At 36.2% G+C, this 17,663-nt stretch overlaps 1 protein-coding gene across 4 annotated transcripts in view; it reads left to right on the top strand.

Annotated features, from left to right (window-relative positions):
- Positions 1–17,663, top strand: part of SLC44A1 (solute carrier family 44 member 1) — a 231,099-nt gene that overhangs the window by 132,521 nt on the left and 80,915 nt on the right. For all 4 annotated transcript variants that reach the window (XM_070375176.1, XM_070375175.1, XM_070375177.1 and 1 more), the window contains exons 6-11: positions 6,921–7,090; positions 9,030–9,119; positions 13,317–13,456; positions 13,945–14,131; positions 15,425–15,590; positions 17,200–17,356. In XM_070375176.1, coding sequence (XP_070231277.1) covers positions 6,921–7,090; positions 9,030–9,119; positions 13,317–13,456; positions 13,945–14,131; positions 15,425–15,590; positions 17,200–17,356 — 910 coding nt within the window. The remainder of the gene's footprint in view (positions 1–6,920; positions 7,091–9,029; positions 9,120–13,316; positions 13,457–13,944; positions 14,132–15,424; positions 15,591–17,199; positions 17,357–17,663) is intronic.

The following is a 17,663-nucleotide window of genomic DNA, read 5'->3' as shown; positions in this document are numbered from 1 at the left end:
GAAAGCTGTTGATATTATAAACCTTTTAGCAAAATTTGGAAGTCAGGTCTCACAGTCTCAAAAGATTCTTTGAAGTTTCTTTGAAGTTGATCATCCTAACTGGTATCATTTTTAAATTACCTTTATAAATTTAAAAATATGCCAGTGATTAGTCTCCATACTTTATTTCTGGCTATATCCTTTAGGTACTTTCTCTGTAATAAGCTGTTTGTCCTAATCAACAAGCATTTATTGTTAAGTACCTACTATATGTAATGGATACAAAGATGAAACAAGAAATATTGTTTATTTGAAAGAATTTTAAAATTTTGGGCCACGTCACACAGATTTGGGCTTCTGGGGTTTTAGTTCCCTGACCAGGGATCAACCAAGGCCTTCAGCAGTGAGAGCATGGAGTCCTAACCACTGGACTGCTGGGGAATTCCTTAGATATTTCTTTTATCTTTTTTTTTTTTTTTTTTGGACAGATCTCATAGTAGTTTTAAGTAAGCAAATTTTAAAATTATAAATTGATTTTTTTTTAAAGGAAATAGATTCTCAAGCACTGTAGAATATATCCTCAGAATTAGGTGTATACTGTTTGGAGCATGTCTGGTCTTAAGAACCTTGGCATATATCACTAACCATGTATATAACATGAACATTTCCCAGGGATACGGAATCAAAACCCCTTTTATTGTATCTTAGTAAATTATAGAAGCTATTGGTTAAAATTCTCATCTTATGTCTCCTTTCCTTCAACTGACTTAGGGGTATTACTTATGCTTCATTAACTTGAATTTGAAATTTTTTGTTGAAAAGCTGACAAGGACGTATCAGTTTAATTGATTTCCTGCTCTTTTAGTTTTGTCAAGTTGCTATTAAAATTTAAAGCCTACAGACATAAACACAATGGGACTGTTTTAAAAGATACTAAATAGGAAGGACCTACAAATTATCCCCTTAGACCAATAGGTAAGGAGACTCCATTCATGAAAATTGAGAATATTAGGGAGGCTGTGACAATAAAGAAAAGAGATTCTTTGAATAGAGAAAATTATCAATGTAAAAACAAGAAAAGCTCTGTTCTCTTATCTATTCAACTGCTAACGCCTATTTTAAACGCATATTTGAGTATAGAGAGTCACTATTTTAAGGCATAAATATAATAGGTATGAAAAAGCCATGGTATGAGAATGAAGTTGCCTGCTCTAGTATAATATACGTGGGTTTAGGGTAGAGGGCAGTTCATACTGCATGTCCTCCTGCACCTCTGACCTCTGACTCTACCATGTTGAGGGCTCCCTGTTCCTGGTTATGCTGGGTGATCCAGTCTTGGCTGCATACTCATGAAAGTCTCATGTACAGCATCCTAAGGGCATTCACTAGGACAGAAAACATAGAATTAGGGGCTTGAATGTTAGAGATGGACAGGCTTGGTAGCATGGTTATCCACTAATGTCTTAGTAATCCAAGATGCAATGATGAATCTATACTGTCTGAAAACTATTTATGTAAATGTTTATACTTTATTTAAAGATCCTCATGTTTTACTTATCTTAGTAGTTCACAATCTATCACTTTTGTCTGAACTCACCTTTTTGGAAAGTAAATGAAAAGAAACAATTGACAGAAGGAAGGCAGATCAAGACCTTGTACATAGTAAACCTAGTATCTGGCAAGCAAAGTGAAAGGATCAGAAAACAATAAATTTGTTGGAATAAAAAATTTAGGTCACTACCCTGTTTCACACATAGATTAGATACCAAATCTCCAAAGACTAGGAAGATCTAGTGTCTGTCCTTAAAAAGAGTGGGGACTATACTTTGATTGACTTTTTTATATGTACTAACACTTTTGACTAAGACTAGGCAAACCTGTGATGCAGGCAAATGGCCCTCAGCATAAACAAGTCTGTTAAGCTCTTAGTAAACCAAGTTTCCTCATATATAAAGTGGGATTATCAATACCTCTTGCATGGAGTTGCTGTAAGAATTAAATAAGATATTATGTGTTAAACATATGTTATTGTGCTTGGTGTATGGCTCAGAGTATTATCTGTATCAGCGTCTAGAACCTTCCCATGTCATCATCCTTCCTGAGTACTCAGGAACTTTCTGCAGATGAAGGTAGTGTCTATTTGAAAGAAAAACAGTGGTAAACTTATTTGCAGTAAAACACTAATGCCACACAATTGCCAAATGGTTACTGTTCCTAAGAGCTTTTGAATTTTACAAACCAGTGCCTAGAAAGGGCCATATTGTATCCAGATTCAGAACTCTGTTGGTGATGTGCTGAACATGGTAGCCATGGGGGGTTCTAGCCAGCCTATGTATATATTTATAATGCTTAAAGTTCTGAGTATAGCTAGAGAAAACTGCAGTACTAGAAACAGATTTCATAACTTCAGTTTACTCATCAAACAAACATTTATTTTGATACTTTCAGATGCCAGAAAGGACACTAGGTATTAGAGAATTAACATGATACAGAAATAAGAAACTAATAGTCATGAAAAAAAATAGTTTATCTATATTTTTTAAGTGAAGGACCAAGGTGAATTAGAATTTATAAATCACCTATTGGGTGTCAAGCACTGTTTTAAGTTTCTTGTGTTATCTCATTGAACCCTCTCAAAAGCCTGTAAGGATATTGTCTCTTATAAGAGAAAGGTTAGATAGATTGCTCAAAGTCACACAACTAACTGTTGAGAATCAGAATTTGAATTTAAGATCTTGTAAAGTCTATACCGGAGAAGGAAATGGCAACCCGCTCCATTCTTGCCTGGAGAATCCCAGGGACGGGGGAGCCTGGTGGGCTGCCGTCTATGGGGTCGCACAGAGTCGGACACGACTGACGCGACTTAGCAGCAGCAGCAGCAGCAAAGTCTATATCACAGTTAGTTTGAAGGGGGGGAAAGGGAGTATAGAAATGAAAGAGGAGAGAAAGGAAATAAAATGAAACGTGTGAACATCACTGCATAGTGCCATTAGATTCTTGATTACTTATTTCCTGCCTTTGCTATGCTATAGAGATATTGCCAGAACCCTTTTTTTGTTTTATTTCTTTAATAAAATTTAATTAGAAATCAAGTGTAATGGCTTATTTATAACCTGGAGGTTTAAAATAGTTGTGTGAGGTGCAGACTTCTGTCTTATGAAAGAAGGCATATGGACAAAAGATATTAGGCATTGTTTGTCATCATTCTTTGAGGGAGCTCATTAACTGTGGTAATCTGGACTTAAAGGCAGATAAATGGCAATATGTTTGCCAAGGTGAGATACAGTTTTCCTGTGAGTGGCTAATTTAAAAAATCTTTAAAAGACTCATTATAAATTCATTTGTTCTTGTTGACTAATGTTTCAATAATGTGAAACGGCATCAGTTAGTTCCTAATGGGATGACATTGACTTCTTAAAGATTCAATATTCTGTGGGCTTTAAAAGGTAGAAAACTTCCTATAAACAGAATTCTTTATGCTTTTCCTCCTAATTAAGAAGCACAGAGTGTGTCATTTGGGTTAGACAGTAAAGTAGAAATGATCTCATGTACTAGGCTCTCAGAAGTTTAACTTTTCTGAGAGATGTACAAAATCAGATAGCTCATCTTAAATTCATTATATCACATGGGATTTAAGTGGTAAAATATAAGACAAACCATTTCAATGCCATGATTACTTAGAATTTTTAAATAGTAAAGCAATTCAAGTATTAAAAACTTGTGACTGGTCAAGTTGTTTCTGTTTGGGAAAGAGCTGAATTGAGAAAAAAGAATGACAAAGGAATCTAATACTTTTTATTTTTGAAGCTAAGTATTTAATTTCATTTTTGCTGTTGTGTCCAAATGTTATCCTCTCTTTTATTTGCCTTCTATTCCTTTTATTCAGTAACACTAGATTTACCTGTTATTCCTTACCACAAGAAAAGATTTTGACCATCAGATAGACAATGTAGTTAATCAGCTTGTGCTATTTTTATACCTTTAAATTTAGAGCTGTCAGATTTTTTTTAACTGACATAGATTGAATTATAAGGCAACAAACTGTTGTTACTTTACTCCACTTCTTTGAAGGATACTTATAAAAGTATTCTTTCTAATTGACCAAGTGTTTATATACAGTATACAAATGACTTGAAAGGATAAGTTCAGAGCTGTTATCACTCAGCTTTTCCCCTTAAATAAAAATGAAGGCTTAGAATTTTAAGACTATAAGTCTTCCCTTTTCAAATCAGCTGTCCTCATTATAAGTTTGGAAAGCAGAAAAAAGCTAAAGCTACTGGGCATCCTGCTTATATTAATTTAGAATCACTGATTTATGAGTAGCATGATGATGATGAAGATATGTGAAAAGACTTACAGAGAACTTAACTCCTACCCTTTCAGCTGACACATGGAGGGACAGAGAAGCAAAAAGACAGAGTGACCTGCAGCTTTGTAATGTTAGGAGAATCACCCAGGGCTTCTGAACCCAAGTCCAGTTTTCTTTGCCACAGGTTCCACTCCCTTTTGGAGATTTTGTGTATTTCTCTCTGAGTATAAAAATATACCAACATCCTATTAGGAAATGGGAGATTTAGGAGGAGCCACTTCTTGACAGAGTGTGAGGTTTATGGGTACATGACAGGAAAAAGGAAAACGGGAGTAAGACCAAGAAAATTGGTGCATATTACAAACAGAACATCAGTGTTCTTAGGTGGATGTATTTTATGTTGAAGGTTGGAGGCAGGTGAGTTAAACAGAGTTGACATCAGAGATTTTAGGATAATAAATAAAGCAGATGAAGATGTAGACATTCATAGACCAGAGAGGGCTTTAGTTTTGAAGGATAGAGAACCAGGCTTAAAATATGGTTAGAAGTCCTTAGACAGGGACGTTAACCTGACAAGGACAGTATCAGGAAAAAAGCAGTTGTAGGTCACAGCACAGTTGTTAGTTTAAAGGTTTCTGTCCCAGGTCAGTCTCCACTGAGTAAGAACTTGTTAATGTTTTTTGATTCTTATAATATTTCTAACTAAATCTATTTTATCTAAAAGAAATCTATAATTTAATATATTTTCAAATCATTAATGAAACAACTTTTGATCAAAAAATGGTGATTTACATATCTGTAATTCAAGCATTACTCAGAATGCTCTGGCTTTCTGCAGTTTGTGTCAAAATATCAAATCTTTGGCATTATCTTTCACCAACACCATTTTGGAGGTATATACAAATACACCCACATTTGTATTTGGAAGCAGTTTTTTTAAAAATAAACATGCCTATAATTGTCATTTTTGGATATATTTTACTGTAAAGCATAAGTAAGGTAAAGCTAGATCTTTAAACTTACATTATTTTATTGCTCCGTAAAGTTCAACAGCATGGAAGATGTTTATTCTTACTCCCAATGGTGCTCATGTACCAATATTAAAGGAAAATCAATATATAGTTCACTTATATTCTTACTTGAAAAGAAGCATTCTTACTGTTTTTTGAGGAAGGAAACAAAAACAGTGTTTTGCTTCAGGTCATACGAAGTTGCTTTGCTGGGATTAGAGACTTTGGGGATTTGGTACTCAACCATGTAATCTGTTCACCGATTTGACCAAAATACAGTACCAATCAAGAATGAGAACACACTTACATCAGTCCAATCAAAAAAGTTATATTAGAACTATGACTGATAGTCCTATGCATAATTCTGAAAATGCGGGATTCATGTTAGTAATGACTAAATTTTAACTTAGTTCAGTTCAGTTCAGTTGCTCAGTCGTGTCTGACTCTTTGCGACCCCGTGAATCACAGCACGCCAGGCCACCCTGTCCATCACCAACTCCCGGAGCTCACTCAGACTCATGTCCATCGAGTCAGTGATTTTTTAACTTAATTTTAACTCAATGCACATGTAAATATGTGTTGTGCGTAAATAAGGACACATGTGGGCTCTTTTAGAATTCGAACAAATCACAACTGAGGGCATGTTCATAGAGCTTTGCTTAAAATCTCATTAATTAGATCCGCACTTGCTCTCAGAAGCTAAAATAGGACCATGTTATAACAAACTATACTTCCACCACGCTTTATACATAGTTATGTTCCTTCACAAGTAAGAGCCGCAGTCAGTATGAACCTGATATAATTGATTCTTTTTTGGACACAAATAATCTCCTAATAATAATAACATACAAAAAGAAAAGAAAAGAATCTGTAATCCCATGACTATAACAGAGATTTTTCTTTAGAGTTTTTCCCCTGTTCTCATTCTTAGATCTTTAATACAGAAATGTAATCATCACATTAGATATGTTTTTCATTTTTTCCCCTTGTATTGTTATAAGTTCTTCCATATGCTAGCATTCATAGTTATTGTTTCAAATAGCTGCATATTCTGCTGTATGTTGATGTCTTGGTATGACTACTTTGTATGAGTTAATAAGCTGGTGCCTCAAATACCTTTTTTAATTTAAGGTTTTGTATGTTGTTCTGATAGAGCAAATATTCTATTAATGGTGGCACATTTCAAGCAAAAGTATATGTTTTTTTATTTTTAAATAGCTTACGGCAAAAATTAATTTTCAGTTCAATAAAGTATATGTTTGTAAGTTTTGTCATCTGCCTCTTGATTGATAGATGTGTAGGCTGAGGAGTCTAAGTGTTTGGTTTTGTTTCTGGTAGTTGTGTGTGTGTGTATATGTGTGTGTGTTTCTTTTCAGAAGGGGAGGGTAATGTCTTCTGTTGGAATATGCACTCCACCCTCTTTGATAAGCTTGTGGTAAGATTTGCATCACGCCCCATGACAGTCATCTTCATAGCATTAAGCTCACAGCTCTTAGCTCCCATATGATGTGTGGAGGGTGGAGTGTATTGCAGTCATATTCACCTTTCATTTGTGTGTTTGATGTGGCATTTATATTAAGTAGGAGTAATTTTTTTTCTGATTTTTTTTCTTGTGTCACCAGTGCACCTATTCCATTCTTCCATCGCTGTGCTCCTGTGAACATTTCCTGCTATGCCAAGTTTGCAGAGGCCCTGATCACCTTTGTCAGTGACAATAGTGTCTTACACAGGCTGATTAGTGGAGTAATGACCAGCAAAGAAATTATATTGGGACTTTGCTTGTTATCACTAGGTAATTGTTTTTCTCATTATTAGCTATTACATAGTATTGCAGTAGAAGACTGTTCTTTTAACCAAAATATGAATACTGCTGGGGATACTTGTAAATTGTTTAACTTCCCATAGCCAAAATAATTGTTTCAGATTATATATAGTTATAAGTATACACATATTTTTTAAGGAATATATATATATATCTGAAACTCATTTCCCTTCCTTTTCCCTCATTGGAGAAAACTGGTATATTCCCAAAGTTTGGTTACTAAGTCTATAATAACACTTAGTATGATAATAGGAGGCTTCTTTTAATGAGTCAGCACCCCTTTGTTTTTAGTTATGATTCCAAAAGGCTTACTTGCTTATAAAAAGAAGTTATATATTCTTATATATTTCCATCAAAAAACATAAATTTCTGATAGGTTACATTTGGATTATATGATTTTTTCATTGCTACAATTAATGTTACTGTATTGCTGGAAAAATTAGGAAATCTCCACTTGTTAGCCAGTGAGTTTTTTGGTCAATAAATAGGTAATAAAATAAATAAATAAATGTGATTTTCAAGTTGTAAGTTCCCTATATTATCCGAGAACTGTATGTAGCCATATCAGAATTTATAGAGTGTTTTAGTTGGGAGAAGTAAACTGTAGTAGGAACCAAAGAACTATTTTGTTATATACATAAAATGAGTGTTTATGCCTGTTAACACCAATTATAGTCATTGAGAAGACTAGCCGTATTTCTGTCTTGTCATTAGAGAGTATTTTCTTTTTGCTTAGGTAGTACTTGACTCAGTTGAAATAATGCTGTCCATATGAAAAGCTATTTCTGTGATATTTGAAACGCTCCCATCTGTTTTTGGTTCCTGTACATTTATTGCAAATGTGAGTACCTCAATAACATTACCTAGTCACAGATCCCAACCATTTAGTTGGCTTTGCAAATGGCCCAAGAAAACTTGACTATTAGTCTAGCCTTATGTAAAAAGTATTTGATTTCTGAAATAGTTGAATACTTGAAATAAGAAAAAAAATTTAGAAATGTAGTGCTAATAATGTTGTTAAGTCATTGGAATTCCATTTTTTATTAGAATAGTTTTCTTTTTGAAGTTTAAGATCTTTATTCGTTTGTGAAACAAGACTTTAAGTAATTAGAGATAAACAAATTATGATTTCAGAAGTGAATTTCCCTACACAAGGGTTAAATCCTCTCAGTTTTTTGTTTTGAGATTTTTTCACTCAAGATTTTGTCACATTGGGGTGGGTATAGGAGTTGGCTAAATAACTCGGCTAAGCTTTGCTCCTTTTTGAAGAGCTTCTCAATCAAGACTCCTGACCCGAGTTGAGAAGTAAGGTCAGGAATTTTGACTTCAGTAGTTTTCAGGATATTATTCTATAGAGTCAGACCGTATCTTGGAGTTTTAGAGGAGAAAAAACTAGAAAAAGATAATATACCATCTGACTTGTTGGCCAAAACAAACATCCGAGAAGTTGGTCCTGCTGAAACGCATAGATGACACAAGGAAGTGTAGCATTTAATTTAACCGATCTCTGTCTATGTTTGGTAATTTTCTGGTCACGAACATGGCATGTCATTCTCTACACTTTGTGTGTTGTCATCTGTTTGCATGCGAGTTCTGGTCTCTTCCTGTGGTGAGTCCACAACAGTGCCGTGCTGTCTTTGAGTCACCATATGCATTTGCATGTATTCTGTTCTGTCGTTTATAAACCCACAGTTAGGGGCTTTTGGCTTTAAGTGATGCTGTTCAAGTGATACAAGTACTCAAGTCAAGGTACAAAAGCAGCCAGTTTCCATTCTTACTAAAACTGGGGTCGTGAACTTGTCAATAGCAACAAATTATTTTCCCTAGGAGAAAACAATTGAAAGAGTTTCTCTTTATATTTTCTAATGTTTTCAAATGATATTCTGTGTGTCCTTTATCTTCCCTACAGTTCTGTCCATGATTTTGATGGTGATAATCAGGTATATATCAAGAATACTTGTGTGGATCTTAACATTTCTGCTCATCCTGGGTTCACTTGGTAAGCTACTTTTTCCTTTGTCACCCCTGATGTCATCTGTTTTATGTTTTCCTTACATTTATGCTTCCTTATTTTGTTTTCCCTATCTTTCTTTGCTGTATGAATTATGTTTTCTCTGGTTATTTTCACCCTTGCTTTGGATAGTATACATTTTATTTTTAGTTCTGCAGTTGGTAACCTACATATTTTCAGAAAATATTCTTCAATCTAGAATTCTATGGTTTTTAAAGGCTGAAAGGAAGCAGTGTTTGTTGAGTCCTTCTCCCTTTAAATTTAGCATAAACTTTTCTACCTTTCTAATTCTATTTCTTTCTGCCCATTTGTACTTTTTGGCTCTTATTAAATAATTTGAGTGTTCATGTTCAGGTTATTATTAAAGTTAAAATATTATTTGTTGCATTTTTTTTTAAAGACTTTTGCTTACCTTTGCCTTAAGATTCTCCTTACTTGGTTTTAGTGATAACTGCTGGTCCTGTTTTTATTTTTTATTACAGTATAGTCGATTTACAATGTTGTGTTGGTTTCGGGTGTACAGCAGAGTGATTCAGTTATTCTGCTCCTATTTTTATAAAAGTCTGTTCTTGAGTTCTTAATTTCAATTCATATTTGTTTTGACTATAATCTGAGTTCAGTAATTTATTCATGAAGGACTTGTGGGTTGTATATATTCTGAATTCTTGGTTATCTAAGATTGCCTTTGTCATCACATGTGAATGTAAAATTGTTGCATATAAAATTCTTGAGATACACTATGTTGCTTTATATCTATACTTTATTTCAGAGAACTTTGATATCAGTCTAAGTTTGTTCCTTTGTCCATAACCTACCTTACTTACCAGATATTTATGTAATTTTTAACTTACAACTTAAAATCTTTGTCTAGTTCAGAATCTTAACTAAGTTTGCCTATGATCTCTTTTGGGAGGATCTTTTTTAACTTTGAAAAGTTTTCTTTATTTCTGTGCTTGATTATTGTTTCTATTCTAGTGGTTTTTGACTGAAGATTCTTGTTATTCCCCAGTCATCTACCAAATTAGCATTTTTAGTCCTTTTGTCATTTTCTTTACATTCAGGAAGAACTCTTCAAGTTTATCTGCTGTATTCCTCAGTATCACTTCTGTACTTGATTACTTAATTTTGTTATTCCAGTTTCATCTAATTTGTAGTTCTTCCTTCTCTCAACCATCATACTTTTCATTTCAGTTTGTAGCCTTCAAATCTAATTGGGTGCTAGATGATGTCTTAGTCAGATTGGACTGTTGTAGCAAAGCACCATAGCCCTATAAACCACAAACATTTATTTCTCAAAGTTGTGGAGGTTGGAGCGTACAAGATCAGGGTACCAGCAGATTTGGCATCTGAAGGCTGACTTCCTGTTTCCAGCCATCTGATGGCTGTCCTCACATGGCAGAAGAGGGATAGGAGTTCCCTGAGGTCTCTTTTACAAAAAGGGCACTAATCCTATTCATGAGGGCTCCACTCTTATGACCCCTTCATCTTCTAAAGGCCCCACCTCCAAATACCAACACAGTGAGGATTAGGATTCAGTAGATGGATTTTGGGGAGACATAAGCATTCAGTTCATAACAGATGAATCAGATCAGTCACTCAGTCGTGTCCGACTCTTTGTGACCCCATGAATCGCAGCACGCCAGGCCTCCCTGTCCATCACCAGCTCCCGGAGTTCACTCAGACTCACGTCCATCGAGTCAGTGATGCCATCCACCCATCTCATCCTCTGTCGTCCCCTTCTCCTCTTGCCCCCAATCCCTCCCAGCATCAGAGTCTTTTCCAATGAGTCAACTCTTCGCATGAGGTGGCCAAAGTACTGGAGTTTCAGCTTTAGCATCATAGCTTTTAGAATAAAAGTAGATTTGAATCCTATCTGTTGTTCAGTTGCTCAGTTGTGTCAGACTCTTTGCGACCCCATGGACTGCAGCATGCCAGGCTTCCCTGTCCTTCACCATCTCCTGGAGTTTGCTCAAACTCATGTCCATTGAGTTAGTGATGGACTAGCTCTAGCTTGAATCCTAGCTCTCCCACTTACCAGATATGTGGCATTTGGCATGCTATTAAACTTCCCTAAATTTTCAATTTCATCATTTGTAAAGTGGCACTGATAATACCCACTTAATAGCATTGTAATTAAATGTAGTTACATCTATTTGTGCTAATTCCTGGCACAAGTTTAAATGATTAATAAATGATATCTACTGTGGATGTTATGAACAATGTCCTTAACATCGTAACAATTATCTTATTCTATATATTTTCCTGTAACTTCAGCCTTTCTCTCAACTTTTTCTGTTTAGCGAGAATGTATTTTATTCCTGTTTTTGAGGATATTAAATAGTTTTCCAGGCAATTTTTTTGTACCTTCAAGATTCCAAAATGGAAGTAGCATCTCCCTTTCTCAGAAACATTTTCCATAGACTCAGTTGTTTTGCTTACTCATCTTCAGTACAAGAAAAATTCATGCTTAGTATTTGCTTACAAATACTAAGGAATTTCCCTTTGACGTTATTCACTCTTGACTTGAGTGCAGATGGATTGAGTTGATTTGCAAAGATCTTAGCCCAGTGCTTCTCTCTCAGGCATTTCTCTTGTCCACCTCGATATATACATGCCTCTACTCTGAACCTCCCATTTCCTTACCACAGCCTACAAGGCCTTACAGTATGATCTGGAAGCCAGCTCCTGCTCTACCCACATCTGTTATCACTTTTTCCATTGCTCATTGCTGTGGCTATAATGGCCTCTTACTTTCTCTCCTCTAGGTGTGGCCGCATCTCAGCATTTTAGAACTTGCTATTCCTTCTTGCCTGGAACACTCTTTCCTTAGTTTCATAGATTTGTTTTCTCCCTGTCTTTGATTCTTTTGCTCAGATACCATCTCACCCCAGAGAGGGCTTAGTTACCCATCGTATATAAAATTGTACTGCTTTCCCAACACTAACACTTCTATCCCTCTTACTAAGCAGCTTTTTTTTAGGTTTAATATACTGTGGTTTTGGTTGTTTCCTTATTTTTTTTGTTCCCCCAAAACTATATAAGCTCCAGAAGAGGTGATATTGGGGGCTTGGTTTTTTACTGCTCTGTCCTCTGTCCTCAACTCCTGGGTGTTTTCCCAGGTGGCAAAGTTGGTAGAGTCTACCTGCCAATGCAGGAGACACCAGAGACATGGGTTCGATCCCTAGGTCAGGAAGATCCCCTGGAGTAGGAAATGACAACCCATTCTGATATTCTTGCTTGGGAAATCCCATGGACAGAGGAGCCTGGCAGGCTACAGCCTATGGAGTCACAAAAGAGTCAGACATGACTGAGTATGCATGCATGCAGGCCTTAACCCCTAGAACAGTAGATGCTGTGGGCACTCAAAATATACCAAATGAATTGAATGAAAGTGTCTGATGCAGCTCTCTTATTTGGAGGCAGTTATGCCTCCCTCTTCAATCTAGAATCTCTGAGCAAGTGATAGAGATAAAATGTCCCATTTCTAGTGCCCACTGCTATCAAACTGTCAAAGATTTCCTTTGTTCCTACCTATCATTTGATCTTCATTTATTCATAGTATGAATATTTTATCAACTATGTGAGTGTGTCATCACTAGGCACTGGGGTTATTGTACAACAGAGAAGATCTTTGCCTTCCTCAGCTTCATTGCTGATTTTTTTTTTTTTTTAACTTTAATTCTTTTTTTTTTTTTGGTCACAAAACTGCATGACATGTGGGATCTTAGTTGCCCAACCAGGGATCTAACCCATGCTCCCTGCCTTAGAAGTGTGGACTCTTAACCACTGGATCACTGGGGAAGTCCCTTCATTGCTGATTTCTATGCCCTTTACTTGCTTTCCACACACTCCCTAGCTTAAACAGGTGCTGAGGCTCTCTTCAGTAACCAGTGCCTCTCAAGGGTATCTATCCTTGCTGGGCTCTCTCTCAGCTTCAGAATTGATAATATAGTAAAAGGAAGTTCATTTGATACAGTTAAAGATTTGTAAGTGCGTAATGTGGAAGATGATAGTGGAGTCATTGGAGTCCCCCTTTGCTGGCAAAAAGTGACAGCCACACACCTCCTAGCCAAATGGATTGTTGCTGTTAGTCCATGGTGAGGTATAGGAAGGGTCTAGAAAATTGAGGATTTATGTTACACATTTTCTTGTGCTGATTATTGCAAAATTGTTTCCTGTTTCCAGCTGGCACAGGTGTACTCTGGTGGCTGTATGCAAAGCAAAGAAAGTCTCCCAAAGAAACGGTTATTCCTGATCAGCCTCAGGTAGCTGAGGCCAATCTTCGGGCCCTCCTCATCTATGCCATTTCAGCAACAGTCTTCACGGTGAGTACAGGCCTCGGTGTGTCCTTCAGGTTTATGTTTTATTTATAGACCATTAATGAAGCAGAAACTTACCCCTAGCTATTGCAAGCCTACCCTTGATCACTGTTAGGTTAATCTGTGTCCCATGGGGTATGACCTCCTCAGAAGTCTTCAGAGGCTTCCCTAATTGATGGGTGCTATTTGATGCGACATTTTGTTCTGCACTGCCTGCTTTTTGAGAGGGAATTTTCACCTAGAATATTAATTATCATTTTCTAGTAAGAACATATATCTTACTGTCATGAAGTAATGTAGCTATTTTTAAAAAACAGTTCTCTTTATTATAGAAAAGTATATTAAGAAATAAGCCATCTCATGTTGTTCTGTTTTTCATGAATTATTTTCCCACTTTTTTCCTTTTAAACTTTTTAACAACATTATTCCAAAAATATAGGTGAGCTTCACTAGTATAATTATTATACTAATTACAGTAAAATTACTCCATACAGGTTATCTTGTTCCTGGTCATGCTGGTGATGCGCAAGCGGGTTGCTCTCACCATTGCCTTGTTCCATGTGGCTGGCAAGGTCTTCATTCACTTGCCGCTGCTAGTCTTCCAGCCCTTCTGGACTTTCTTTGCCCTTGTCCTGTTTTGGGTGTACTGGATCATGACACTTCTCTTTCTTGGTACAGCCGGTAAGAAGACATGTTGCTGCTTTCTTTTAGCGATGAAACTGATTTGCATTAAAATATTTTAAAACATCAGAGAAATATAGTTCTTAAGACACTTATGGACTAAGGTCTGATAAGCCATCAGAAATAATAGAGGTTATGGCTCTTTAATAACACATTACCTTTTTACAGAGGAACTTACTTAGCAGAAATAGACTTAGAGAACTAACTAATGGTTGCCAGGGGTGAGAATGTGGGGAAGGGATAGTTTGGGAGTTTGGGATGGACACATGCACACTGCTATATTTAAAATGGATAACCAACAAGGACCTACTATATAGCACAGGGATATGTTATATGACAGCCTGGAGGGGAGGAGAGTTTGGTGGGGAACGGATGCATGAGTACGGATGGATGAGTCCTTTCACTGTTTACCTGAAACTATCACAACATTGTTAATCTGCTATACCCCAATATAAAAAGGAAAGTTAAAAAAAAAAATAACGCATTCCCCATTCATGATATTTAGATCTTCCCAGCAAAGTGAGTCTAAACCAGGTAGGGACCGAAATCATATCCAGTTTTGAGATGGTTGTGGATTTGAAGTAAGCTCCTGTCCTGACTCAGACATTTAGATTCATTCTGAGATGAAATAATGAATGCATTAGTGCTCCTCTGGAGTTGCCTCAAACTCCAGTGATAGCCAAAGATCAACCTGCCTCCTTGGGGTTTTCTGGTTTGGAAATAACCTGAATCTATATAGAGCTAGTGGTGATACAGTTCATAGTTAGATGCTCGGACTTACTTGTAGCCATACTTAATATCAAAAGTTATGTATGTCTAAATGGAATTAATTGTGAAGAGTGGTATAAGGATAATAAGCGTATATGTAACTTCTCTGGTTATTCAACACACCACCAATTGAAAATAATATTAATTTCTGTACTTTGCTAATTTTATATCTGTAATTATTGGACAAGTAATAGCTCTTTAAGAAAACTGAAGTGTTGGAAAATTCATAACTAAACTAAATAACTGATAATGTGGTAAGAATTATATTTAAACAGAGCAACTTTTAAAAGCTATATATGTTTTTTGAGGAAAACATAATGCTTGATTTTACAGGGTTCTGCTACACAACTTTTGAAGTGATAATTATTTTTGTCCCTTAATGAAATAAACACTGTGATCATAATGCCAGTGGTTTGGGGGTAGGGATATATTGTTGGAAATTAGCTTAATCTCCTAGATTTAATAGCCATGTTTTTTGGTTTATACCTTATGTGCTTCTTCTTTCCTTCTTTGATATTTTCCTAGGTAGTGCTGTTCAGAATGAACAAGGCTTTGTGGAGTTCAAAATGTCAGGGCCTCTGCAGTACATGTGGTGGTACCATGTGGTGGGCCTGATTTGGATCAGTGAATTTATTTTAGCCTGTCAGCAGATGACTGTGGCAGGAGCTGTGGTGACCTACTATTTTACTAGGTGAGGATTTATACTTGTCAGAAAACTTAAGTTGTAACAACATGGATGGACCTAGAGGGTATTATGCTAAGTGAAGTAAGTCAGGCAGAGAATGTCAGATACCTGTATGATTTCACTTACATGTGGAATCTAAAAAACAAAACAAATAAACATAACAAATAGACTCATGTGAAATAGACTCAAATGAAAGTCACTCAGTTGTGTCTGACTCTTTGCAACCTCATAGACTATACAGTCCATGGAATTCTCCAGGCCAGAATACTGGAGTAGGTAGCCTTTCCCTTCTCCAGGGGATCATCCCAACCCAGGGATCAAACCCAGGTCTCCTGCATTGCAGGTGGATTCTTTACCAGCTAAGCCACAAGGGAAGTGCAAGAATACTGGAGTGGGTAGCCTATCCCTTCTCCAGCAGATCTTCCTGACCCAGGAATCGAACTGGGGTCTTCTGCATTGTAGGTGGATTCTTTACCAACTGAGCTATCAGGGAAGCCTCATAGATACAGAGAAAAATCAAGTGACTGCCAGAGGAGGGGTCGAGGCTGTGAGTGAAATAGGTGAAGGAGATTAAAAGGTACAAACTTCTAGTTACAAAAAAAAATGAATGATGATGGGGATGAAAAGTCTCACATGGGGAATATGGGCAATAATATTGTGATCATTTTGTATGGTGACAGATGACAACTAGACTTATTGTGGTGATCATTTGTAATGTGTAGAAATAGTGAATCACTATGTTATATATGCAGAACTAACATAGTATTGTAGGTCGATTATACGTCAATTTTTTTAAAAAAGCAAGAAAAAAGAAAAGAAAACTTAAGATAATCTAAGTAATTATGCCTGTAGGAAGTAGAACTGAGGCTGTTAAGAGTTTAATTTCTTTAAGAAGTAAGTGGAACTCAATATGACAAAATGTGTAGTTGATAATTCTGTGAGGTAGGAAAATGGGAGGTGATTATTTTATTCTTTATTCTCTCCTGTAACTTTCTTAAACATTAATTAGAATAGCAGGTCATGCTACACTTAAATTACATTTATCAGAAAAATAAATCTAGTTAGTGTCTTAGGTATTGGGTTAGCCAAGAAGTTCTTTTGGGTTTTTCCACATAAGATGGTATGGAAAAAGCTGAGTGAACTTTTTGGTCAACCCAGTATTTTTGCTTATATAAGGATCTAGCACAGGTTAACAAGTCTTTAATTTGTATGGATCAGAATAGGTGTTGTGACTTCCTTTCCTAATTTCAGAGCTAACTATGCACTACTGTAGGCCTGACAGTTTTCCATTAAAATGAAGTGCCAAGTCTAACATCTTTCTACGTTCCATTATCTGATTATGTAAATACCGCCATAACTATTTACTAGTAAGAGCTTTCAAAGCAGTTTTATTTAACTTAAAGTATTAGAGCATAAGAACCCCATGAAACTACCATAAAGAAATGAAGCGTTAATTTTACATGATACATCTGAAACACTTGTAGTTACTTTGCTATTTTGCCATAGAACTAGAATAAGGAAAATGAATTAATTTTTCACTTTTTTGAACTAAATCTTTTCTGTGTTTCTATCCTGGTCAAGCCTTTAATTGTCTTTTTGGTCATTTTTTAAACAGGGATAAAAGGAATTTGCCATTTACACCGATTCTGGCATCAGTGAATCGCCTTATTCGTTATCACCTTGGTACTGTGGCAAAAGGTTCTTTCATTATCACGTTAGTCAAAATTCCACGGATGATCCTTATGTACATTCACAGTCAGCTCAAAGGAAAGGTAAGGAAAAACCTTTTCTGGACTTTGTGTGGGCACATTCCAGATCTCAGTTCTGCATGTAGCAAAATTCCCAATGATATTAAGTCCAAGTGTGATGTTTTCTTCCATGTCCTTGCCAAGTGGAATCTAATTCGGTCTCCTTATCTCCCACTCTCGTACTCATATGCTCTGGCAAAATTTATCTAATCACAGGTTTCCCCAAATATCCTGTGCTTCTATTCCTCTGTGTGAATTCACAGTTTCCTCCTTGGAGCCCTCCTTCCTGTCCTTAACTGCGGAAACAACATGCATTTCTGCATGCTGCTGC

The sequence above is a fragment of the Bos mutus genome, chromosome 8 (assembly GCF_027580195.1).
Source record: "Bos mutus isolate GX-2022 chromosome 8, NWIPB_WYAK_1.1, whole genome shotgun sequence".
In the NCBI taxonomy this organism is placed as follows: Eukaryota; Metazoa; Chordata; class Mammalia; order Artiodactyla; family Bovidae; genus Bos; species Bos mutus.
The sequence above is the reverse complement of the archived record's forward strand: the minus strand, read 5'-3'. Positions and strand labels throughout refer to the sequence as shown.